The 26,813-nt window shown below is 34.5% G+C and overlaps 1 protein-coding gene across 1 annotated transcript; it reads left to right on the forward strand.

Moving 5' to 3' along the window:
- Nucleotides 1-15,077: 15,077 nt before the first annotated feature.
- On the forward strand, nt 15,078-16,533 carry LOC113719686 (LOB domain-containing protein 40-like). Its single transcript, XM_027244961.2, has 2 exons — nt 15,078-15,433; nt 15,676-16,533. The coding sequence occupies exons 1-2, from the start codon at nt 15,244-15,246 to the stop codon at nt 16,254-16,256; spliced, it is 771 nt and encodes a 256-aa protein (XP_027100762.1). The 5' UTR covers nt 15,078-15,243; the 3' UTR covers nt 16,257-16,533.
- Nucleotides 16,534-26,813: the final 10,280 nt, after the last annotated feature.

Consider the following 26,813-nt stretch of genomic DNA (forward strand, 5'->3'; position numbering starts at 1 on the left):
GAGTCTGCTAAAATTTGCTGGATTCAGGATTCCCTAAGCAGTCCTCGTATAAATTAGGATATAATATGACCAGGGCATCTAATATCCAGTCAGTGACTGTTTGGCAATACTAATCCAAATTCAAGAAACCCATTCTCATTCCTCCTCAACGATGAATCAGAAGGCAATTATACATCGAGAAAAATTTAGTGAAGTCTATATGCTATGAGTCGAACTTGATGAATTATGATTATGGGTTTGACAGAAAATTTGGGCTATGATTTTGCTGACTGCTCCTTCTACTAATGTTTCTATAAACTGTTGAAATTTGAATCCCATCCTGAGGTAAACTTTCTCTTTAGGCAGTTAAACTCGTTTTGTTGCAGAAAATCATATGTAACACAGAGATATTGCAACTCAGTAATACTACAACAAACCAGGCTGAACAAACTAAGATTCCTACCCAAGCAAAATTTTTTGAAGGGGAAATTCCCAGTCCACAGCTAACTCTATGTTTGATCTGTTTCTTTCTATGCCTTGCATGATGCCACTATACAATTCATATCATGAACAATGGATTGCACAACTCCAACAGCATTTGCAGACCTGGAAGAGAACTGAACAGGGTGCACCTGTTTCTTGAGGTCAACTTGATACCAAAAATAGTAAAAGATAAAGAGAAGACCAACTCATTTTGCAGCTGATTTGAGTTTTGAGCACAACGGGTGCCAGAAACAGCAATTGATCGTTGATTATGCAAGCCTACACAGACTGAAAATAAGCCAAAACAACAAATAAATGGAACTGATTGTATTATACTTTTTCTTTGGACTAGCTCCTTGACATGACAATTCAGCAATTAGAAAGAAAGAAAACCCTGATATATGACATTGAAATAGATCGAGTCTCTTCTCATCAGACAGGAAAACACAAGATTTTGATTCAAACAGTTTGCGTTTTGTATTTTGTTTTTGTCTCGCATTATTCAGAAAAAAAAAATGAGGATTTAAACGACTTTGCAGCGGCGGGAAACAAAGGCAATAAAAGGTTTTTGAATATAGACTAAGAATTACAATCTTAAGAATCACACTATTTTAATATTTATTTTAGTAAAGTGTATATTTTATTTCCTACAAGAAAAAGGAGACCAGTTGTAGTTTATCTTAATTAGACACAAATTTTAGTTCAATCTCGATGTTAGGTGCTTGAACCAAATCAAGCTCAAACTCAAACTCAAGTAAACCAATTTTAACTCAACTCGATTTACCTGCACCCCACTCCCATCATATCACTTCATCAAGGAAAAATCTTCCTACGTTCCCACCTCTTGTTTCTCTGTTTTCTCAAATTTTGGTTACCCGTACAAAACATATTTATTTCCCTACTAAGTTCATACATCTTATAAGCTGGAGGCCATGCCCATGCTTTAAATTAACCAGTTTCACCCGTAAGAGGTTAAACAGCATTGTTGTCAACCACAAAAAAAAAAAAAAAAAAAAAAGATTTCAGACGCAGTTACATATCATTTATTAAATGACGAGGGAAGAGAGAGTATGTGAGACAGGCCAAAAAGAAAAGGGCAAGAGAAGTGAGGATAGGGCCAAGAAGAAAAGGGTGAACGGAACAGTAAAGGACACACCAGAGATTTTAATGCGCTGTTAAGGTGGAGGAAAGAATCGTAAAAGACACCAAGAGAAGAACAAATCCAAGGCACAAAGTTAAGAAAAAAGGGTTTTAACTTTATTGCATCCAGAAGATCAGATGCAGAGATGATAGGCTCTGATGAGAGTGGCCAAAAATTTGATCTTTCTTTTGTGTTTTCAGGACCAGACCAGCCCAGAACCCATACAAAAACAAAAATAACTCACTTTTTTAATTAAACAACTCCTTTTGGGACGAATCCAACATTACAAAATATAAATAAATAATACAACTGGGATTCATTGGTTTGAGATTTGAGTTCACTTCTTATACAAATTCATTTTTAATTCAATTCTGATCAAAAGTTGATTATTCCCATTCGCAGGCACGTGAAATGTTACCAAGTCTTCCTTGTAGTCCTTAATCACAATTCACGAAGAAATTACGTGGAACTTTAACCCAATAATAATGACCTCGTAATTTGTCCAATATTTACCGACAATATTGTCTTTTACAGTAATTTTTAGGTCTTTAATACTGTGAATGCTCCCCCTACCAAGAAACTTAAAGAAATTTTAATCGCTAAAAATTTTTCTTTTCCGTGCGAATATTTGGAAAACCCTAGAAGCATCAAACGGGGTTGGATTGGGAATATACATGAACATGACAACTCAAACATATACTCTCATTCATGCTTCTTACTTGTGCTTGTGACTTCAGCTGATCGAATGGTCTTTGCTCGTTTTATACTTTCATTCCCCATGATGATGATGATGATGATATATCATCTTCAGCTTTTCCGAACAAGAACCAGAATATCAAGAAAGAAATAGAGAAAAGGACCACAATATATATCTGATTTCTTTGAGTCTATTCTTTCTCTGTTATTCACTGCCACATGACAGAAAATTTGAGTCAAGCATAAGCTTATAGAAAATTCTATGGATCATTTTGAATATCATTCTCTCAACTTTTATCTCTCTCTAAAGATAATAGTTTAAATTTTAAATACTTTAACAATATTTAATCTAAGGATCAACGACATTTTTTCTCACCATCCAAAAAAGACTGTAAAATTTCTCTAAGTTTATGCACTGCTCTTTACACAAGTGTGTCAACAAAAATTTATTAAAACTTTACTAAAAAGCACTTAATGAAATCTAAATGTGTTTATAAATACTCTCCCTGATTTTTAGTTTATGGTTTCTTTTCTATTTTCACTTTGATGAAATTAAAGAACGAAGAAATTAAATGTGCCTAAAAGAGAAGCAATAAAATGGTTCTTTCCCTAATTAAGTCAGTCGATTTACTTGCATGAAATTTAAGAGCATTAGAACCCTGGTGTATTAGGTACGTGAAAACATAGAACAAATTTCATGGAATAAACAGTATTCGTACCAAATACCTCAAGAACAAGAGCTAGCGGAATCAGCAATGTTTGGAGGATTATTGGTCCAAGTAATTCAAAGAAATCAATAAAGACCCCTACCGATTAAGCGAATTGAGGCTGGAGTATGGATTGAGAGGGTTTAGGAATTAAGTTGTTATTTTCTATTGGAATCAGCGAGTTCAAGACTTCTGCATACAAATACTAAGGTCAAATCCATAGCTCCATGTTTTTTTTTTTTTTTTTTTGTCAAAAAAGTTGAAGAGCAAACACCAAAATCCAAAGCTCAGACAAGTGGCATTTCAAAGACGGTTCACAGGTTGGTTTAGCATGAAAATTTGCAAGAGGGAATTGTACAAAAAAATTATTTACTCAGAGAGAGATGGCAGAAATTTGCACGGACCACATAACAAATATTCCGTCTTCCATATTCCCTGCTTGAATATCTTCCACCGCCCCGAGCCATGTTAGATTTCTTGCATATCTCTACATACCTATATACATGTTATATATATATATACCCTATTTACATGAATATATGGTCCCTAAAATAATCTTGTTTATGAACAAGTTAGCGGGATTCCCGGTTAGCTAACCTACTGTTTTGGCCATCTCATATTTCTGCACATTCTATATCATTTTTCTCTTCCTGGTAACAGTAGAATATCTTTCAATTTTTTCAAAGCAAGTAACGGCAAGTCTTCATAGCTCAACTCCATTGGTAATTTAATACTTTATAAGATATACTACTACCATGCAATATTATGCAAGATATAGGTAGTTGTTTGGTACGTATTTAAGGACGCCTAGTGCCCACTTGAGATCCTCGGTGACATATTTTGAGTGCCAATCCAATGCCACCTCTAATATTGTGCCAAGTGTCATAGTAATTCTTGGTCATTTGAAGCAGTACAAATAATAACAAGACACTTGGCGCAATATTAGAGGTGGCATTGGATTGGCACTCAAAATATGTCACCGAGGATCTCAAGTGCCTAGTGCCACCCTGCCTTAAACAATCCCCATCCCCAACCACTCCAACTCATTAAAATTTAAGGATAAAAAAAAAAAAAAACCACACACACTCGCACCGAAAAACAACAGCACACGCAAAATGGCTATAACTCTCACATAAAAGAAGAAAAAAGTTAGCTGGCTAAGCTATAAATATAATTCGAGGGAATTAATTAATGTTGTTGGTACTTTTGTCCTTCCCTTGAGGGAAACCTCTACTAGAGTTCAAATTTTGAAGCCATTATCATCAAAGCAAGCACACGATGCTTCCCCGTATTTGTGAAACAAATTGGTAAGTAGTACAAAATGTAGAAAATAAAAATGCTTGTTGTTACATAATTCATGAAGTCTACCAGATCCAAATTTAGGTAACTGGGACTTGTCACATTGATTGATGAAATTATTACTAGTATTTTCTTTTACAACTCATTGAGAATGATGGCGAGATGATTTGACTCTGTTATGAATCCTTAAGTCAAAGGACTACATATCTTCGCGCTTTCAATAGACCAATATAAGCGGTTCGACTTTATTTCCCAAAAAAATACTGGCACTAATTATTACTTCTACTTACCTGGTTCAGTTGGCAAGTTTCATGAAACTTTTTTTTTTTTTTTTATTGGGCTAGAAATTTCATGAAAGGTTGATCGTGACAGAATTGCGGTACGTATAATTTACCTTAGCTAATGCACGTTTCGTTAGCAGTACAACATCTACATTTGCAACAAGAGATAAATTGGTATTTCAATTAGGGTAAGTAGTTGCAAGTTTTGGCCTATCGAAAGGGATAGGTTGGATGTTCAGATTGCTAATTTTAAGAGAAAATTTTTATATTTTGTGAATATTTTCTTACATATTTTTCATTAATCACTTTTTTATCTTAAATATACTATATTATAAAAAAAATTCTATAGTAATTTTTTTAAAAAAAGAACAACTATTTATAAAGTGCAATTCAAACAACCTATAAGTTACAATAAGAAAAGTAGGTGTCTTTGGATCATCCCTTCCTATTCATTAATTCATTCACTGTCTTTTTTTTTTTTTGAGCCAACACCTACTAGTATTTGGAACTGGCAATGTCGTAATTTAGCCTGAGATGGACACTCAATAGAGTCAATACACAAACATCAATTCCTCAATTATTAATTCTCAGATTTGAAGATTAAACAATCGTAATAGTAGCATTTTTGTGTAGTAAATATATACACAAGCAGACCCACGCTGCAGCTGCTGGTTTGGTATATATGTCATCATCAAAATGTGGGCCCATTCATGCATGACTATTCCCTCTATCACTCTATGTAAAACACAAAGCCGTCAATTCATACTCAAGTATAGTTTAGATGGTAAGAGACATAGATAAAACCACACGAGAGACTTGTGTATTTCTGCTCAAACTTTCTTCTGTAACCGGACAAGTAGTCTAGTGTGGCCGGGAAAAGATTCAGATTGAAGTAAATTTATGTGGGTTTTCCGGTGATGTCATTTGCCGGTGGAAGAACGTCAGTTATGTACTCATCTCTGGTGGTTTTGCTGATCATCATTTCAGTGCTGCATATATGGGTTTTCAGCGAAAAGAGCGGAGGAGTTGGGGCCTTGCGGATATTACCAGGAAGTAGAGTGGCATTGGAGAAAGTAGATCATCAGACACTAAAGAAATCCAACAGCATCAAGAAGCATACCCAACTCTTTCGTGAATACTTCAGGCAAAGAGTTTCTGATCTCAACAGTACTAATCAGAATAATGGTACTTTTCAAGAGAGCAAGAGAAGGGTTCCCAGCTGCCCAGATCCTCTCCACAACAAGTAGATTCAAGATTCTCATGTTTTTTTTTATGTTTTCCTTTACTTCTCCTTTCTCTCTTTTTTCAATCGAATTAGATTTTTTTTTTGGTTAGATTTAAACCCAAAATACCCACGTTTTTTCTCGTAATCAGAGAGAAGATGTATTTTGATGGTTCTAGTTATATAAAGGGGCAAACCGTGCGTATTTTGGTGCTTAGCAAATGCTCTTTTGGGATTTGGAGACGAAGGAAGTGGAGGATCTTGATGTATATAAAAGTTGAGATTTCTTAATTTTATAGCTATTAATTAGAATGGGAATCATTTGGTGACTGGATGGAAATCTTTTGGTTTCTTGCCTTCTTTACTTCAATTCTTTTTAGCGATTGAATGTAAACCTTTTAGTTACTCGCCTTCTTTACTTCAATTTTTTGTTTAATTGTTGTCATGTATCTCTGTATATTGCATATAGTTTGAGTTCAGCAATCTAGTTGATTGCTGAATAGTTTAAAGTGGGAAGGATGAAGATGTAGAACCACTGGATATATGTACCGATTCCGTGTAAATTTTGCCAAATCATAATAGATTCTTGTGTTTTCGCTTTCACTGTTTTGATGCAAAATCACTTCACTTTTCACCTTTCGGGACTGATGTATATTTGCTTCTGTCATTGTCTTGGAAGATTGAAACTTTATGGATTTTAGGTAATCATAATTTATGCCTTTTTTAAAGTGTTGAGCTCGGTATTGCAACTTTGGAATTGCTTAAAGTGCATTGTTGTTGATTCGCATCTAGTAAAACGATACTTTTTCATCTTGTGGCCTAGGTAGCACCTATTTTTCCAAAATGGGCAATTCTTTATTCAATTTGATTTGTTTACTCATCTTCTATTCTTCCAAAGCTTTTAACCAAGTTCATGTAAGGTCCTGTGCCCAATCTGCTGGTACAACCCCAAAGAAGCTTTTTACAAACAGACCACACTAGCTAGCTGTGTTGATTCATGATTGATGGGGTTGATAGGTTTGGTTGGCTGAAAAGGGCAAAGATTGCCCCTTCAAGATTTGCTGCATTGGTTTTCATTGCCAAAAGCAATCTTGCATCCCGGGAATCAGGAAGAGAATGACATGAGAGTCATAGAAGGGAAGGGCAGGAAAGGATGGTTCAACGGAAAAGATGTTGGCAGAATTGATTGTTTGAAGTGTTGAGCCATTTATTATGTCTTCAATACTCAGGACTTGCTGTTTTTCTCTTCATTTTCGTTGACAACATAATTGTGTATTGTCAATAATCCTCAACGTTAATTTTGATCCTCATTCCTAGATATATATATATAATCTGCAATTCGAGAACAAAAATGTTTATATTTGATTAATTCGTCAAAATTTTAAAAATTAGCAACTAATGCTGGCACTCATTGTAGGACCTTATATTCTTCTCTCCTTCACCTGCTACTATTTCCTCCTATCAATGATCTAGTATAGGATTTGATACAGTCGTCTTGCTCTCGAGCAATTAAAAACTGTATAATTAATTAATTTCTAGGGTCAAAGAGCAACTCACTAGTGATTCGACTTCATTCAACCGACAAAGACATGCTCCTTGGTCAATTTGGTCAAAACAGTCACTATGCAATGAGGCTTACAGGTTTCCAATTAATAATTCATTTGGTTGTTTAATCATTGATGATGAATTGCATAAATGAGGTTAAGGTCATGTAGTCAAAATATCACATGAAGATATCTGATTTTCACTGTTTACCCAAAAAGAAGACAAAGCATGATTTTTGACCGGCAAACACTGAATCCAAAACACAACTCTTAGTGAAATGTGAACGAGCTACGTCCAAAGTTGTTTACATAAATTATTCCTGTTCTGGCTTTGAAAAATGAAACCCACAAATATAACGTAAAACTACAGAAGGTTGGCTTTTCCAGTTTTTGTTTGTGAGCTTTGATTCTTCCATGGCCAGGCCAGAAGGGGATCTTACTGTTACCTTGAGAAGATTGTCCGTCCGTACTAACACGAGACCAGTTGATTCCAAACAAACACTGTTTTCGCAATTAAAAAAAAAAAAAGGAAGGGGATAAAATAAACAAGAAAGAGCCCAGTTGATTATGAAGATGGATAGATGGACAGAGGGATGGAAAAATCAAGATTGGAATAGCTCCAAAAGTTGATGGCAGCAGTATAAATATATTTAGGTCTTCCAGTGAAGTAGTTGTCCTGTTTACGTAAAAAGTGCATGCAGACAAGAAAACATAATCGCTGAGTGAGAACAAAAGTTACAGGGTTATGTCAGGGGTATTTTGGGCACGCCATCATAATAACTACTGTAGTATTAATGGTAGTTGTTTCGACTTTGTTGGCTGCTGCTTCATCTTTTGAATTATAACTTCTTGGAACACTGCTCAGAATGAAGTCAAATTCTAAATCACATTTCTGTTTCGAGCCTGATACTTTGGAAAGTTATTTGAAAAAGCCTGTTTGTATTGTTATATTGTAACGAGTTGGTGTATTTCAAATGAAAAAATAATTGAAAAATATATTCATAAGAAACGTAAAATTTTAAGAAGAAAAATAACAATCGAAACGAGGTCCAAATATTGCAAGAAATATACGGGTGGAGAACATATGTGTTCGTGCAATGAGAATAATAAGCTTATCTACGTCAGATCTAAATAGAAACAGAGGGAAGATTGGGAGGAGGGGATACATTGCATGGAAGAGAGAGCAGGGAAACCGATGTGAAAAAATGAACACGTATCGTGCGGCGGAAGGAGTTAATAAAAGCTGAGCTGAGGGAGTGATTAGAAGGGCAATGTGAGATTTTGTTTGGTAGTGATTTGGAATTGGAATCAAATTGACTCTCCCTCTGTCCTCATTATCTGACTGCTTCCCCAACTCCAGTCATTAATTTCTGTTCTTTGGCTTCAGTTCATCGATGCCTACGTCCTCCCTTCTCTGACTAACAATATTCAAATGCAATTCAATCCAATCATGTATGCTCTTTAGCTAGCAAATTGAAGAATTCAATACATAGATTAAGAAAACTATGCATGATTATTAACTAATAGTAATAAGTTCTGATCCTGTAAATGGTGCATGTATCATATGATTGTGCAATGACAAGTTATTTGCATAAGAATGAATGCAAAATGATAGGTCTAGTTGATTATGGATTTTTTTTTTTATAACTTCAAGATTATTAAGTTCCACAATTCTCTCAACTTGCTTAACAATTATAAAAGAAAGAAAAAATGACCAATTTAATCCCTAAACTTTTTTTTTTCATCAATTTAGTCTCTATATATATATATATTTTTTTTTGTAGTCAATCTGATCCCTAAACTTATATTTCGATTTTAATCAAGAAACTCAACGGCGGCGTCACCACATAATTTCCATCAGGCTCTTAATCGAGCAACTCAGGAGGAATATTTTAGGGACTTTAATGCTGGGGGCTAAATCGACGGAAAAAAAAGATTTAGGAACTAAATTGGTCATTTTCCCTAAAAGAAATGAACATTAGTTTTTGTAAATGTGTTTCCGCATGAACCATACTTCTACAGTTTGGGAAGAGGTACAATTTTTGGTCAGACACTAATATGATCTATATGCTAACCATTTGAAGCGTACAAATAAAAAAATTAACGTTACAAGCCTTTTCTGAAAGAAACAAAAAGTAATCCCAACTTAGAAAGACTCGAAGGTAACGCCGGTAAAGTTTAATGTAAGATTGTGGAATTGGTAGAAAGAGGAGAGACTTGTCATTTACATGGTCATGGCATTGTGCTATGAGTGCGTTCTTAACCCCACGTTTGTTTTGTACGCAAAAATCGTCTAGAATGGGAAGACCTTTTTTTTTTTTTTTTTTTTTTTTTTTTTTTTTTATCTTGTCCATTTCATTTTCATGTTTGGCATCAATCCTTTCGATTAAAATGGGCTTATCCCTTAGAAAACTCATTCTACATTTTCCTAAAATAGCATTCCTCATAAAATTCTAATAAAAATTTTCTTTTTAACTTAACTTTATCCTGGAATGTCCAGAATTATTGGGGTTAAATTTATCCTTGTACATCTCTTTATTCCATTACCAAATATTAGACCATAATTATTTTAAAGAATGAATCTAGTTGTTTAAAATATTTTTCCTTGTTAAGTTTAAGATATTATTTTTCTAAACTTTTGTACACAATGTATATGGATTTCTTTTTTTGCACTTGATATACAATGAAAACATAAAAAAAAAAAAAGAGAACATGAATGCATGATTTCATGTAATTTAATTTTTTTATAAATTGGTAATTATATTACTAGTGAAAAGAAAAACTAGAATAAAGTTTCATATTTCATAATTAATAGATATTATCATCAAGTATTTCAATAAGTACATAATTTATTCTTAAAATAAAGAAAAAAAATTCAAAATTCCTTGTATAAAGTAAGCAAATAGCATAGCACAAACAAATACACTAAAACTAAAAACACATACTGTCCTATGTTATATTTCAAGATAATTAATTCAAATTTGCATAGAATTTATTCCAACATGACATCTAAAAATTCATTATACCAAACATTAAAAATGGAATGCACGTTCTATTCTCACTTATGTTCCACACATCGAAACAAATTTTGGGTAGAAAGAACTTTACATTTTGAGCATTCCAGTGTACTCAACTAAACGCGGGGCTACATAGTTTTTCAGTAATAAGGAGTAACGTACATTTGTTGACGAAATTGGTCCAAGCTAAGCTATGGACCAAAGCCCAAAATAGAGCACAATCCATCCCTGAACACTTGGTTTCTTAATCAAGATGATGCAATCATCGAAAGGTACCCACCCTGTCACCCAATCCACTCTTTTCCAATTGCCTCCACCATTTTCATTTTTCCCAAATGATTTCATATCTTTCTCCCTTCTCTTTTTTCCCTTTTGCTTGGTCTTTATTTATTTTTTTTGGGGGGGGGGGGGGGGGGGGGGAGGGGGTGGTTGTAGGGGTTGGAGGAGAAGAGACCAAATAGTAGTGTTCATAATATCTGTAAGGTTTATTTATTTACGAAAATAGTCCACAACTTTCAGACCCTGAAAACAAGATGAACAAAGCATTGGATGTCCCAGAAGTCTGACCGAACATTACTGGGCCAGTTACAGCCCAGATAGACAAACTGAGAAAAATACTCAGACCTTTGCCTACAAAATTAAGTAAAAGATTTTTGTTTTTTGTTTTCCCTTCTGGCACAAGTGTAATTTAATCAAATTTCACATGGTAAAAACTCTTACAATCTTGAAATGAATAGGGTTTCAGGATTCAGTTGTCTCAGAAAAAGAATTTATCACGTCGCAGTGTAAAAGACTCCAGTACAGATTCCCATCGTATGCATGCAAGCTAGTATCCAGTACAAAGTCTCAACCCCATTACTTGAGTAAACACAAACAAAACATACAGAGGAAAAATGGAAAGAGAAAAGAAAATTGGCCTAGATTGTTCTCGTAAATATGGTCATAATACGAAGTCTTCTTCGAGTGAAGCCAATAAATTATTTGTATTTGCTCTCATTGAAGCTACGCAGCTCATTTTCTTACTTCCAAGAAGTATGCACACTAATTCAAGAGAAGATATCAGGTCCTGACTTTCAAACTCTTTTCTTTTTCTCTTCCTCTTACAAGGTATGAAATCTTCCATTGAACTAAAAAAACAAAGTATACACTAATTCAAGGCATAATTTCAGAAGCTCCTCCTGAGGTTTTTGACAATTTCACTAGCTTCCCCTGAAGTTTGTAAAATTACACAAACCTTCCCTGAGATTAAGGTTTTGATAACAAAGTTAGTCAATTAGAAAAAGTAACATTAAAAAAGTATGCATGTACATAAGTTGTATTAGTAAAAGAATAAAAATTTAGAATCTAAATTATTGGTACGCACGGTTGATCAAACTCGTTGGAATCTTTCCAGCTGGATCAACACTTGAAGTCGGGGCAACTTGATCAACCACATCAATTGTAGAGTAAGAGCTGCATTGGCATTAGGCTCCGGTTATTGAATCGGGTAAAATTTCGGGAAATCTTTTATTGTGCATTTGGGTCATAAATGGTTCTTACACTTTTATCTCTGCACATAAAACAAAAGGTCGTAAAATGATTTGTCATACGAGCTGTGATCAAAGCAGTATAAACCACATATGGAAATGTACAGAGATCACTGACCAATCCTTTTCTCAGGGTGTACGAATGTGATGTGTATGGAACAGTTATGCTCAGACTTGTATAGATAACATGAACAATTTAATGGGGCTGTTAAATGAACTGCCCGGAATGAGAAAGAGCTGAAAAATAGCTATATTTGGGATAAGAAATTAAGATCCTCCAACCTCATAGGCTGTGCCATTAATTATCCCAATATATGCAGAGAGTACCAAAATTATTAAGTTGACATCGATGATTAGATGCTTCAATCACAGGAGATATTTGCATTGTTTAGGCAATTTTTTTGTTAAGCGTCGCGATTATCTTTGATCAGGTGGTCATTTTGGGGTGGGTAGAAGCACTAGCAAGTTGCGAGTCAATTCTAATTCTAACTTAAAAATGTGACTCAATCAATTCATTTTTATTTCTTAACTTTCTCATGTCCTAGCTTGAATGACCAGTTTATCTTAGTTCCCTTTAGTGGATTACATAATAATGAAGAGTAAATCTTTGAAAATTAATAAAGTGACTTAATTTTTAATTGGCCAATCATGGCACTACTGAATTATTTGATTTGGACACCTATTAATAATATAATCTAAAAATAGAAAAGACCAATTTTTTTAATACTATTTGACAATTTTGAAAGTCAACTATATATGATCAATTTGTTGAAAATTACACAAATAGTGGAGATCATAAACTAAAAGAAAAATGTAAGTTGCACAACATTTTAGGATTATATGAAACCAATTGTGTGAAACATGTCAAACTTGTCTACTTACATACATATTGTTTTCTACAGTAATTCTTGACATGCTATCACAAATTTTGACACTCACAAATGACCAAAGCAGTAAAGCCAATAATAATAAAAAAATGCCATATGTATTCTTTCATAGATTTTGACACTTAAACACGACCAAAGTAGTAAAATCACTAAAAAAAATGATTAATTTTGTATATACTATCATCGTTAGATGTATGAAAACTAATTTAAATTTGAATTTAAAATTCAAATTTTGCATATGCGTCATGCGTTCAATGGTAACAGTTATACACTGTCAAAGTATATAAGACTAACTCGCCATATGCATGCTTTGGCAAATTTTAACACTTAAGTAAAACCATTAATAAAAGTGCCATATGTACCCATAAATGCAATTCAGATACAAAAATGATGTTCATTGAGTTCACACTTTTGAGGTTGTTTGGTGGAATGTTTTTAATTCCTCCACATTATTTTTCTTTGCTTGGCAATGTAGCATTAGAAGAGCATTTACAACTATCTATCTTTTAGATTTTGACATTTTTGTCTCATATGGTAGCTCCCTCCTGTTGAAACCAATTATGAAGCTCATGGTTGACAAAAGTACCTCAAACTAGTAATTCAATCACTAGCTTCCACTGTTATTAACAATTCCAGATCAAATTAACCGAATGTTACTAGCTGCTTATGCATTAGTAATAAAGTCCAATTCCTAGTAAAGTTGCACAATAACATTGAACTTCTCCCAATTAATAACATGGGCTACACAATTGGAAGGAGTTTAGGAGTTCTTAATTCTTAAAGCTCAATTTAGAGGACAAAATAATGCAAAAATCCAAAATCTTGTGTGTTAGGATAGATTAACGTAAGAGGTTTTATGGTTATAGTAAAACCGGAGGCTGAAGGCATTAGGCGCCCATAGTCTCTCACCCGAACAGGGCTTTTTTTTTTTTTTTTGCCTTCAGCCTAATTTTGGGAAACTTTTAAGTGAAAAAGCGTAACGAATTATGGTGCCAAAAGATACTTCCTGAAAATCGGGAGGCTGGGGGGCGGGGAAGGTGTTTTCCGGGGCGTTTGTGGCGAACCGCACGGTGTTTAGAGGCTTATTCACGTGCTCATCACGCACGACTTTAGCACCTGTTCTGGAAGAAACGGAATCTTTTATGGCGTGATTTTTACACATGATTTCTCCATCCTCGCATGTTGTCCATTTTATATCTAGATTCCACCCTCCAGGTTGTGCCTAATTTACAGTCAAAAACCCTGTTTAGTTTTTTAGTCTATTTTTTTAATTGAAAAATGAAAATCCCTTTTTTTTTTTTACAACCATTCTGTTTTGCACTTTTTTTCCCCTTTCTTTGTGAAATACAGCAAGTGCACTTGCAGAAAAACATTTTATTGGAGAAAATTAAAGTTGCAACTACTACGAGTCTTTGCCACTTTTATAACAAGTCAACAAGCCAAGTGAGCAAAGAGGATCATGAAAAAGCTCTTACTTTCATTGCATCAACAACTTAATTTGAACAATAAGGGAATTAATAGCAAAAATTAATCAACATTATTGTGTCTACATATATAAACTAGGATGCTAATTAGGAATCCATATATTGAGAGCAAAACATATATTATTGGGTTCAAATCCCACACAAATGGTATATAGAGTAGAAGTATTTGTTAATTTGGTTTCCCAAAATGTGTATTTTATCCATATATAGGTCTCATTACAAAGAACTATTTGTGTTAATTATATTACTTGTTTTGACAAGATGCAGAATTCTTTTCATGCTATCCTCATATTGGACGGAAAATTAATTACCTAATCCAGCTAATATTCTTAGATCTTAGTTCTCTTTTCATTTCGGCTTAAAGTTAATTCCTTTCATTTAAAACATTAGGCAGCTGATTTACCCTAATCACAGAGTCATAGTAGATCCTAGGGAACATGCATGACTAATCTAAACTAACTGCATAAATAATTCTCTATCAATAAATGCAAAAAGTAACACTAATAAATTTCAAGTACAATAAAACTTGGGCTTGCTGCCAAGTCGACTTAATTGAAATTCTCATCAACGACCAAGAGGAGCTTCTACCAAAACTTTGTCTACCGTTATAATTAAAACACAAGATGTCGTACGTACTACCCATGTAAGACATCATGCAAAACCCCAATGTAATTGGTGGTAATATTTTAATCTTTAGCATCACGAACCAACTTGCATTAATTCTTTATTAAGCAATATATATATATATATATATATATTATAAAATATACAGTTTTCGTGTGCTATCGTCCCAGTGATCTCTATTGGAGGAAGCCGCTTGCGGGTCATCCCTCATAGCTTTCTACTCCCACAATAAATACCCCTTCTCTTTTCTTCCTCCCATTCTATCCCTTCCTTCTCACAGTTTTTCAGAGAGTTCTCTCTTCCTAGTCCACTCTCCCCTCTTCTCTCTGCGTCTGTAGAGTGTTTGAGCTGATATGAGGATGAGCTGCAATGGCTGCAGAGTCCTCCGCAAAGGCTGCGGTGAAGACTGCACACTCAGACCATGCCTTCAATGGATCAAAACCCCTGAATCCCAAGCCAATGCTACCGTCTTTCTTGCCAAGTTTTACGGCCGTGCCGGCCTCGTCAACCTCATCAATGCTGGCCCTGATCACCTCCGCCCAGGTATATCACACATATATCCCAGTTTAGTTATGGACGGACTCAGAAAGTTTTAGATTTTAAATTTAAAAAAAAAAACTCTTAAGGATTTGTATTGGATTTTTTCAACTTTGGAGGTGACTGTACCTCCTCCCTGCACCTAAAGTCTGCGACTTTTGTAACAAGATAGTGTTCCATATGCAAATATATAATTGGATGTTACCTGAATTTTAATGTGCTGATTTTTTTTTTGGTTATGTGTACAGAGATATTCAGGTCACTGCTTTATGAAGCATGTGGGAGAATCATCAACCCTATATATGGATCAGTGGGGTTGCTGTGGTCTGGAAATTGGCAACGCTGCCAAGCAGCTGTGGAGGCAGTCTTGGAGGGCTCTCCGATCATGCAAGTTTCTACCGATGATGCTGCAGCAGGGGGACACCCTATCACGCCCCTCAAGGACTGTGACATACGTCACCTCAGCAAGAAGTCAAATGGGATTCACCGGGTCAGGACCCGGAACCGGTTCAAGAGGTCGGGTTTCAAAAGCCAGGTTGACTCGGTGCCTGAGTTCATGAACGAGACAACTAAGTTTAGTATCACCGGCTGGAATGACGATGAGGAGAACGATGGTTCCGAGGAGGAGTTGATCAAGAGGGCGCCGAGTCATGACTCGTTCTCGGTCGAAACAGTGGAGCCCACTCTGGTGAACCGGGCTGAACAGGGTCGGGTTGTGAAGTCTGAGACCATCATGGTTGGTGAAGATGATGACTTGGTTTTGGACCTGACTTTAGGGGTGAATCCAGTGGTACGCACCCACCTGTCTGCTGGTGGAAGACGCCTCTGATGCAGACGCGTCTAAGCAGAATGCGGTACCAGATTTTGGCGGCTCTTGCTTTTGGCTGATCTTTTAGAGAATTAGATTGTTGTTACCTCTTGAGTTTTAAGTCCTTACTTTTCCCTTTTTTTTTAGTCTAGTGTCAAAGCTTGTGAGTTTTTTAGCATTTGCAGGGTTGAGTTATGACTAATTTTGATGATGTACAGGAGGTGGAAAGATATTATATGTAGAATATTTTACATACAAAAATGTTCTCAACTAATTATAACTCACAAGATTTGGCCTATCTTTTTTATTTTAATTCTCCCTCTTTCCGGGAGATATAAGAATAATCGTGCACATTTGGAGACACATATCACTCACGTTCGTGAACTAGGTAGATTCAATATTTATTGGGTGAGAGACCTAATAATTCATTAATAGCAGGATTTTGACATTGTTTTTTCACCGTTCATACGTTATGCGGAAAGTTTGAGAAATAAATCCAAGAAACTTGTTTTTAAGCAAATTTAGGAAATTTTGCTTTAAAAGCTTATAACTATAGCTCATCAGCGAGCACTTGAGGTTTTGGGGGTGGTAATATGGCTAATAATTAAGAATTGGCATTACTATTGCGTCTATTGTTCACTCCTCTGGTCTTTTTTTTGAGACGATAAATCTAATCTATCCTATACTAAGGGGAAGGGGGCGGACCGAAGGAGGCCCAGAGATAATTCGGAGGGAACTAAACCACCACCGAACCAGACGGGGGCACAGCACACTCCTCTGGTCCTCTTCGCGCTTCTTGCTTTATCTAAAGCAAAGTTTCGCAGATTGATTTTGGTCCTCTATAGGAGGCTACTTTTATTACTTCACTAAGCCCCTGAAAGTCGTGTATCCCAATCCTACACGCCTCCACTGTATTAGGTTTTTGCGTCCACCTCCATCCACTTCCATAAAAAAAAACTAATTTGCTAAATTAGTCGGCTAGAACCTTAAGTGCATGCCAATAATAATAAAGAATAGTAACTTCTAATACAATATTCAGTTGTATTCTTGACACTGTTGCAAATTAATACATTAAAACAAAAAGGGTTTCTCATATGCACTGACACACCAACAGGTATATATGGTTATACTTTTTTTGAACTTCAATTTTTGTATATGTAGCAATATGGGTTCGTACCCGCTAATGTATGTACTATCAGTGTGTATAACGTAAATCTAAAAAACAAAACACCGCTTCCTCGATTGAACCCTGGTCTTAGTTTTTTATTAACATGGTATAAATTCTCTTGCATCCTTGTTTTAGTTTTGTTGGATAGTTTGACTTGACCAATTAAGTAGCTTTATTACGGTCTAAATAAAAAAAGGGTGGTAGAATGGTTGAAACACTACAAGTATATTGTACCTTTTACTAGCATTTTTTTTCCTCTTTTGCAATACATGCGCGTGCGAGAGTGTTAATTAATTTTGTGAAGTTCAGTTTACAATTTATCTCAGATTCGACTAAAACTCCAATAGCATCGAAACACAGAAAATTGTATCTACACGTTGGCAGAGACAAAAGTTTAAAGCTGTCGCACAGAAAAAAAATTTGTTCCTTTTCGGAAGGTGCTGAGAAGTGACAATGGCGGATGGCAATGCAGCCAAAAGAGATTGGGAAAGTGAGAAGTAGCTATAGGTTTTATTGTTTTGTGTGAAAAAATGAGAGAGAAAGAAGTGAGGTCAGGAGGCATGGAGGTGCACGTGGACAGCATGCTGCAATTTGACAACTGCTGTTCATGCAGCTGCCCTTGGAGCTTGGAGTTGCCAAGTTTCAGGCTTTCAGCTGCATTCCGGAAGCAGACGCCCATGGGGCCGGGTCACTCCATCCATTGCAGGGCTTGTCCCATGAATTTAGGGCGACCAGGTCAGGATTTGTGACTGTTTTGTTCTTTTCTTTATTAGTGTGTGTTTAATTTGTTGTAACTACTCACAAGTATTTAGTCTTGGCTTTTACTTGAACTTGTTTTTAATTCCTTTTCTTTGATCTTAATCTTTTGAGGAATTTTCTTTTAATTGTTAAACCAAGTATTCTTTTTTTTTTTTCTCTCTCTATTTTAACTTCGAAACTAGAGTATAAGAACATTTCATGTCATATCACTATAGTTAAAGTAATATCTTGTGGAGCATTAATTTGTCAAATAATTATACATCATTTGTTTCTAAGACCTAGCTAGTTTAGTTAATAAGGACATTAGCCAAGTGGCTGCAAAGTTCCTGATTCGACTCTCAAATCCTCTTTTTTTCTTTTTCCCCTTGCAAGGCTTAAGTTTTTCCTTAAGCAAAAAAAATTAAAAATTTATACATCATCAAATAACAATAATGGGTGAAACTGAAATACTAATTTAATTTAATTTAAAAATATATACTAATTTAATTATTATTGTAGTGTATATAAGTTATATACCTCAACTAAGTATGAATATGAAATTTTCACTTTCTATTGTGTACCTTTTTCTTTTACTAAATAAAAAATGAGATAATATAATAATAGATAGTACTTGAGAAAAGATGTGGGTAATTAACCAGAACCAGATTAGACAATTTTCTAGCTTCCATTGATCAGTTTTTAATAAAAATTTCAATTATCTTTTCTATTACATGAAAAGAAAATCGAAATAGATAAATTAATTAACATTCAATTCATGCTTAATAACTAATGTAACATTACATGATGACAACATGGCATAGTGGACTAAGCAAAAGAACTCTTGGGGTTAGTAACTGATAAGTCAAGTGACAATTGAAAGACGGACCAACGTTTAATTAAGCAGTACTCATCGAACTTTTGGCAAATTTTTAAAGGCAACAGGTTGATCATTAGGTAACAAGTTTCTAATAAAACTAAACTAATGGTCCATAATTGTCCATAACTCATTTCAAGTTACAGATTGTAATCTTGGCAATTTCCTTTATAAATCATGCTGTATGCATTGCTCTCCATGTGTAATGATGTCAGATAATATGAGAAAGGTGATAGGTATAATCACTAGGTTGGTAAAATTGTACATAGGGAGTGGTTCTTTTTTTTTTTTTTTTTTAATCTTTTGTAGTGTACACAGTTGGTGAGATTTGCTATATCAATAAATTGATTTTATTTTTTTATATATATAAAAGAGAAAGTGACGATGAGTCATGTATGATGATGTAGCAAAACTCATAGTTATTGTGTATATTATATTGTGTTTAATTACAATTTATTATATTAAATTTTAATTTTAATATGTCTCATAATTGAGAAAAATTCGAGAGTCATTTCTGTTTCGGGAATGACTAGACCCTTTAGCTATGATGTTGCTAATGCAAATTGTGAGACATCCATTTCAAGAATTGGGGTAAAAACTGTAAATTAATGCTCCTAACTAGCTAGATGAGGCAAAGCAAGATCAAATAATTATTGAACACGAAAATAAAAGGCTGGGATATAGAATTAATCAATGAGAAAATAATAAATGTTTGAATTTGTGTTTCAAGTATAGAATATTTAATTAGATCGTTGACGAGGAGGGGAAGTAAAATATTATTGACGAAGCTTATATAAATAAAACTTTAGCCGAAGTCAGTACGTATAACAAATGTAAGTGAATCTCGCTTGAATAATCTGTCTACCATACAACTAATTAACAAATTTGTGGGCTAATTGCCGACATAAAAGAAAAGCACATTAAAATTATGTCATGATAAATGAGTATTACTTAGACATCGTTTGTTTCGTCACACATTACGTTTTCTTAATCAAGTAGAGGAAATTTTTAATGACGCTGCTGTCTGTGATTGAAGCTTCTGAGTTGTTCAGCAATCAAATTGAGGTTTAACAACGAATTCTTGAACAAATAGGATAATCTCTCGATGCAGCGTTGTCCAACTTTTTAGACTGAAAAAAGGGCTTGTTGAAGCCACAGGCCAGAAAATAAAATATTCAGTCGATGACTGCCCAGGTGACGGAATAAGCTCGGAAAATACTAATACTATAGGGTTTTGTTTATCCATCCAGGGGTTCAATTTTGTATCCAGATTCATTGATTCAGAACTGCTAAACCTAAAAAAAAAATTTGATGCTTCTAGTTGAAGAACTAGCTCATTCTTGCTACGTAGAGCTGCCCTCTTTGAAATATTAAAGTATATATGTAACTTGATATTTTATTGCCTAAGGGTGTTGCTAGTTTTTGGGCAATGACGCACAGGCCAATTCTTTTTTTCTTTTTTTTTGGGAAAATTGCATTAATGTCCTCAATGGTTGGCGGATTCTGTTTTTTTATTTGTGCTTCTTGGTTGATTCCAAGGATTGGTTTAACCTTTTCTTTTTAACCTCTTAATTTCTTCTTGTATGTGCCTCTATGCTTAAACGAAGAGGTCAATCAAGTTCTCTAACCCCTTTTAAAGCCATCATGTAATACTATGTAAGCATTTCAATATTCAATAATCAGAGGATTCTTTTATGTTAAAACTGGTGATTGCTTTCTTACACCCTTAATTCGTAGTTTCTTCGAAATGCTTGTCTGCCTTAATTCTATGCAAAGAGAGGAAAAAATGTTTTCATTTTTCTTCTGTTTTACCCTTTCTTACCGCTAATTTAACAAATTGCTTGGAGGGAATAGGGATTACAGGAAAATCCAATTAATTTGATTCTCTTCTCTTGCCTTCCATATTTGCATATTCATCCTTAGAGTGGTATTGAAGGGTGGCGCGTAGTAATCAATAGACAACCTCATGGTCGATCGGACTGACTTAATCAAGATTTATGTCATGTGGTGGTCACATTAACTTTTGACAACACAGACAATTTTCGTACAAAAGAAATTTCTTGATCCCCATAACAAAATTGGAATTTTTTTTTCCACCTAAAAACGTGCCTTTTAACTTTGTTTTGGGCCGGCCAGTTTGTCAAAGTCAGCAGAAGCAGCTGCTATTCCAATGGACTAAGGGGGTTCTATATGCAATTTTATATTCTTTTATATTTGGAAGTTTCCTTCCTAAAACTATTTATTTATTAATGAGGATTCTCATTCAGCGAACCCCTGTATATTCTTGAATCTTTTGTCGTAGCTTCCTCTAGCGTTTTCAGTTAAATTCAACTGGGAATTGTATAATATAAATTGGCATTGGATACTTGGTCAAACTAGAATCCATTGATAGAAGTGTCTTGCAACTATTATATCTACGTGTTCTCTATGAGTTTTTTTTTTTTTTTTTTTTATTGCTCCTTGTCGAACTTGGATTACAACATCACAACGCACACAGTTGCTTCTGTGCCTGGATTCCCAGTGCTTGCTTGGAGATCAAATTTGATTAGGCATCTAATAAATTATCAACATGCCCTTTGGTGTCTAATCAATTCTTAATCTTTGCTAATGACTTAATTACTTGTTTAAGCAATTATTAGAGGGGATGTAAACGGAGTAGTTTTGCCGCATAAGCGCATCTCCGAGATTCACTGTCAATCCTTTTCCATGGCATTAGACTAATTTCTAACCTTTGGTTGTTTGGAGGGCTGCATAAGCGCACATTAAGATCTTATCATGGGTAATGGCAACATCCATCCATATTAATTAAAGGGCTAAAGCCAATAATCCTTTGTTCCTTGTTGATTAGTTGACCAATAGAAAAGTCACAACGGAGATTCTTTTCTTTTCGTCTAAATATAATTATGGTAGATTTTGCTTTATGACAACATGTTTCGGATCACCTTATGATTTGTGGAGTTTGAGACTAGGAAGACAATTTGGTAGAAAGACAAGGAAGATGGCAGGTCCCTTTTTTCGTTTTTGGTTTGATGGCAGGTCCCAATTTACTAATTGCTTTTGGCAAAAGGGAAGTAGTATTTCTTTTTTTGGTATGATAACTTGGAAAAAATTGCACTGTATCAGTTTATCCTCCACAACCATGTCCTCTTATTATGTTTTCGTTCAAATACGCGACAAATGATGCAGATAATTTTCTTCATGTGAATCTATTTCATCCTAATAACATTTGAAGGTTTTTTTAATGGGTATTCAATAGTCACTCGTTAACACATCTAAATTCCATCTAATTTACAATGAATACACACACAACTTTCTCTAATTAATCTTGTATTTGTAAAAAATTTGACTTTTGAAATGCATCTTAACGAGCGTCTGTTCGGCACCCCTTAGACAGATCAATATTTAATACTAATGAATGTTTATGAAGCTGTCCTAGAAAGTATATGAATCATTTCACAAACAGGATTGAAGATCTCTTTCAATTAATTAATTGATCAATCATCATGTTGAAGAGAAACAACTAGGCTGAGCAAACCGCGACTAACAAATTACTGATGATTCACCGGCTTTTCAATTGTATATGTTTTGTTCCTGGTATTTTCTTTGATAATGACTTAGCTACTTGTTTAAAAGCAATAATTGAAGTGCCTGTAGACGACGAAGTTTTGCCGCATAAGTGCATTTCCCGTCATTTTCTACAGGATTAATATAATTAATAAGGTCGTTTTTCTTGTAATGGGTGTTTAAGCGCCTATTAAGACCTGGTTAGAATCAGCATTAGCGACAACCAATCATCGTATCTTCTCCTTGATGACCATGCGTCTTTTGTTTTCCTTATTTTTTAGTGCAGGATATTGACTATGGCACAAAATTGCTCCTACAGGATTTTGGGACTGGGGACCATGATGCAAATTAGGCATACTTTGCTTAGGAACTTGCCTTTAACGACGCAATTGGCTTTGTTTAACCTATAATTGAGATTACTTTTCTTGGGACCTTGTTGCTAATGACGCAATTGACTTGTTTAACCAATTATTAAAGGGGATGTAAACTTAGTAGGTTAGCCGCGTAAGTGCTTACATCCCCAGTGTACACATCTTATCCTTTTCTAGGAGTTTAAAATAATTGCTCAAGTTTTGATTCTTTAGGGGAGCTTGCTTGAAAGCATAATATTACTGGCTGAATTTATACTGTGAAACAAAACTAATGTCACTTCTACATATGTAAAGGATAAAATATTACTGAGTGGTTTATTAAAAAATGGAAGCAATATGGTTAATCTCATGTGTAAGATTGACGTTGAAAAAACTTTTTCTTCTCCAACCATACCAAGTATATATTACGTATCAAATAGCTTCTTAAGGTAGTCAATTAAGTTAGTAATTGCAAGTCATATACTCTCAGGGTGCGTATGATAATACTGAATTCTGAAAACTGAAGTCTAAAATCTGAAATCTGAAATCTGAATCCATTAAATTATTGAATTGTTAAGTACTAAATCTAATACATTTAAATGCATATCACATTCAGTAATAAATGAATAACTTATTACTTAATTTTGGGAGCAAATTTTGCCTAGAAAATTCAATGCCACTTAATTAATTCAGATGTTCAATTTTTTGTTATCAAATAGTCTGAATATGTTAAGATCTGAATCTATTAAGTTTAAGTGTTAAACTGCATTATCAAACATGGCCTCTGTCAAAATTGTACGTGCACCAATAAGAAATGCTTGTGCAATTTATTTGATTTTATTTTAACAAAAGTTATACTTCAATGAAGAATTTGATTGATAAGAAATGATTCATTTCTCATGCCAAAGGGATATTCTTACTTACAAGTACTAATTCATTAGTATCTGCCTATTCCATCATGCATCACGTCTTACTTTTCCACGAAGGATCAGATACTCTTTTCAATTAACAAATTAGTGAGGAGCTTCGATTTTGATATGCTGTGTGTACTTTTATTTCCATCTTTGCTAATGACTCATAAGTTTATTAAAAAGGGGCCTAAGCGTGGAAGTTTCTCCTCATATATGAGTGCATCTCACAGTCACAGATGCATTATTCATGGTTTTCTACTACATTAAACTATTTCTTAACCTTTTACTATTCGAATGGTTGCTTATCATTAGCGTCCATATGCTGATTTCCTACGACCAATCATCCCATTGTATCTTCTCTTTGATGACTTCACAAAACATCTAAAATACAGGTGGACCTCTCCTCTTGTAGCAAGATATTGACTCTGGAACCACTTATTAAATTAAAGCACAATAAATAAATTACTTAAAGCAAATTTTAATACACACATGGTGGTTTTAGTATATTCTCCGTAGTTTTTGCTGCATTATTGCACCTCCGATCCACATTCCCCCGATCCATTTTTATGAGAATAAAAATGTCACCAAATCCATATATTTAGCTTTTATCATCATCTTAATTGTTTCTTGGTTGGGATCCTAGGCCGCTTGCAAAGGTTCTTACAGATTGCCCACCAACATAATCTTCACATCGATAATACCAACACAACCTTTACATCGATAGCAAAATTCGAACATATAACCTTATACGAAAAAATAACCCGTCCTTGTCAACTGAACCAACTTACTTACGTGAGCTTTCATCTTAATTGAGTTGAAATCCATGTACTCGCTTGTTGCCTCGCTTGGGATTCTATTCAATTTCCAAGTGCTTTAGGTCGAGAGATCCTCGGCGTGCTCCGTAGCTGGTTATCATGAATTCTACTATATAGTCTGCCACGAACATCGTACAGCCAACGTTGTAATAGATTTCCAGGAACGGTCCAATTATTGTGGGCTACATAATGCACTGGGTTGTCCGTAAACATAACACTGATCCACAATTTTGCGGTCCAGCTTTCCAGATCGCTTTCAATCACTTCCTTCATATTTGACGATTGTCTTCTCTACCTTGCTTGTTTTCATCATGAAAGTGAAATTTGTAGCAGTTTCAAACTTTTTCCATAAAAAAAAAAAAGAAGAAAAAGAAAGAAAAAAAGCAACTTTTTGATTGCAAATACATATCCCTTATTCTTTTCCTTTTGAGTACTTAGTAATGCAAAGATGCCTTATAAAACATGGCAAAAAATATAGCACACAAGCTTTCCTATTGCTAGCTCCACCTTTCACTAGTTATTTTGTGAGTGTGCCTTTGTTTCCATCCCCTTTATTTTCTCCCAATTATTAAATTATAGTGTTAAGGATTTTTTCTACGAGAACCCATCAGAATACATTTAAATCGTATCTAATAATTATTATTCGCTCTTATATTTATAAAATTCCTCTACAATATTTCTAGAGAAACTAGAAAGATGCCATTTTCAAAATCCAAAACTAACAATGAAATAGGACCACCGATGCATTGACAACTAGGGACACTAGAGATAAAAGGCCAAGGTCAAAATTTAATGCCAGGGCCAATACGCAAGGGTTTCGCCATCAATTTATGCTCAATCTATCTTCAGTCTTTTCTTCTCCGCCTAGCTGTTCATAGAAGGCATACTTTTCATTATCCTCCAGAAAAGTGGATAAGGGATTGATGATTATTGCTGTAAAATTTATGACAAAGATTCAAAAGCAGCTTTGCATTTCTTTCCGATCGATGTCTTAGATTCCCCTCTTCAACAGCAACGTGTGCCCAGCAAACAATTCAACAACGACCTCAACCATGATTCTGCTATCTTTCTAGGATCTGTTTGATTACTATTGGTGTGGGTTTCAATCGATGTTTGGTTGGACAATTACAGGCCAAGGAACAACCAAAAATCTGGAATGCGAACCCGATAAGATGACTTTTGAGGAGCAAATGAAACACTGGCTCTTTCATATAATTGATCCGTATCCACATGCATCTATAGAAGAAGAAATCCTAGAATTGGATATCCATTTCTTCTTTTCGCCTTTGTTTTCTTACAATCTTATCATTCTTTTTGACCATTAAATCCGAATAGGTTACAAAAATACCTTGTAAACTCCAGTTAACAATTAAAGAGTAAAAATCTATGAACTATTCTATTCTAGAAATTTTCAGCAGATCGTATTTCCTGAATTGTACATCCATCAATGACACTATGAAACAACTTTCTCAAGGTAGAAATGATACCAAAGGGACAATATATAGTTTTCGTTTCTTTGAGAAATCGAAATGACTAAATTATTCTGTTAAAAATCACCACAATGTATTGGTACGCAGAAAAATAAATAGAGAAAAAAAAAAGGATGACTACTGCCTATTCATGAATTGAAAAATTCCAAGCAATTTACTCATCTGAAAATTTCTCCAAATTGTTATTCTCACAACCAGTGTACTGATAAGGAAGGCTAAGATTTTGATTTAGTTATTTTTAGAAAAAGGTGGTGCTATTTGTCAGACTTAATTACTCCTATATGACACAATTTTTAGTGGCTGCCCTATTCATAATAATTTGATAATTTGACTTTTCTCATTCTATTTTAATATAAGGCTCTTTTGACGGGTGTTTGCTTTTTTATTCTTTTTTTTTTCCTGTAAATTTTTTGAGAAAGATTAATCTGATATGCCCTTCATATATAACTGTCAAGCCTTCATGCAATTGTACGAATTATAAGCCTGCATAAATTTGCCCTTGTCAGAACCTCTGGAGTTGAAATGAAATGTTTAGCGGTGAAAACAGCAGCTATCGTTCGTAATTCCCGTCACACTTGGATGTGACATGACTGCTTAGTGACAATGAAATGAGAGAAAAAAAAATGAACGTATTTTTCACAAAAACAAAATGCTAAAAGAAAATAAAA

Source organism: Coffea arabica, chromosome 11e (genome assembly GCF_036785885.1).
Source record: "Coffea arabica cultivar ET-39 chromosome 11e, Coffea Arabica ET-39 HiFi, whole genome shotgun sequence".
NCBI classification, from domain to species: Eukaryota; Viridiplantae; Streptophyta; class Magnoliopsida; order Gentianales; family Rubiaceae; genus Coffea; species Coffea arabica.

Coding starts and splice junctions, on each gene's coding strand:
- LOC113719686 (XM_027244961.2), top strand. CDS start 15,244: ATGAGGATGAGCTGCAATGGCTGCAGAGTCCTCCGCAAAGGCTGCGGT. Junction 15,434..15,675: donor CCCTGATCACCTCCGCCCAG/GTATATCACACA, acceptor TTATGTGTACAG/AGATATTCAGGTCACTGCTT.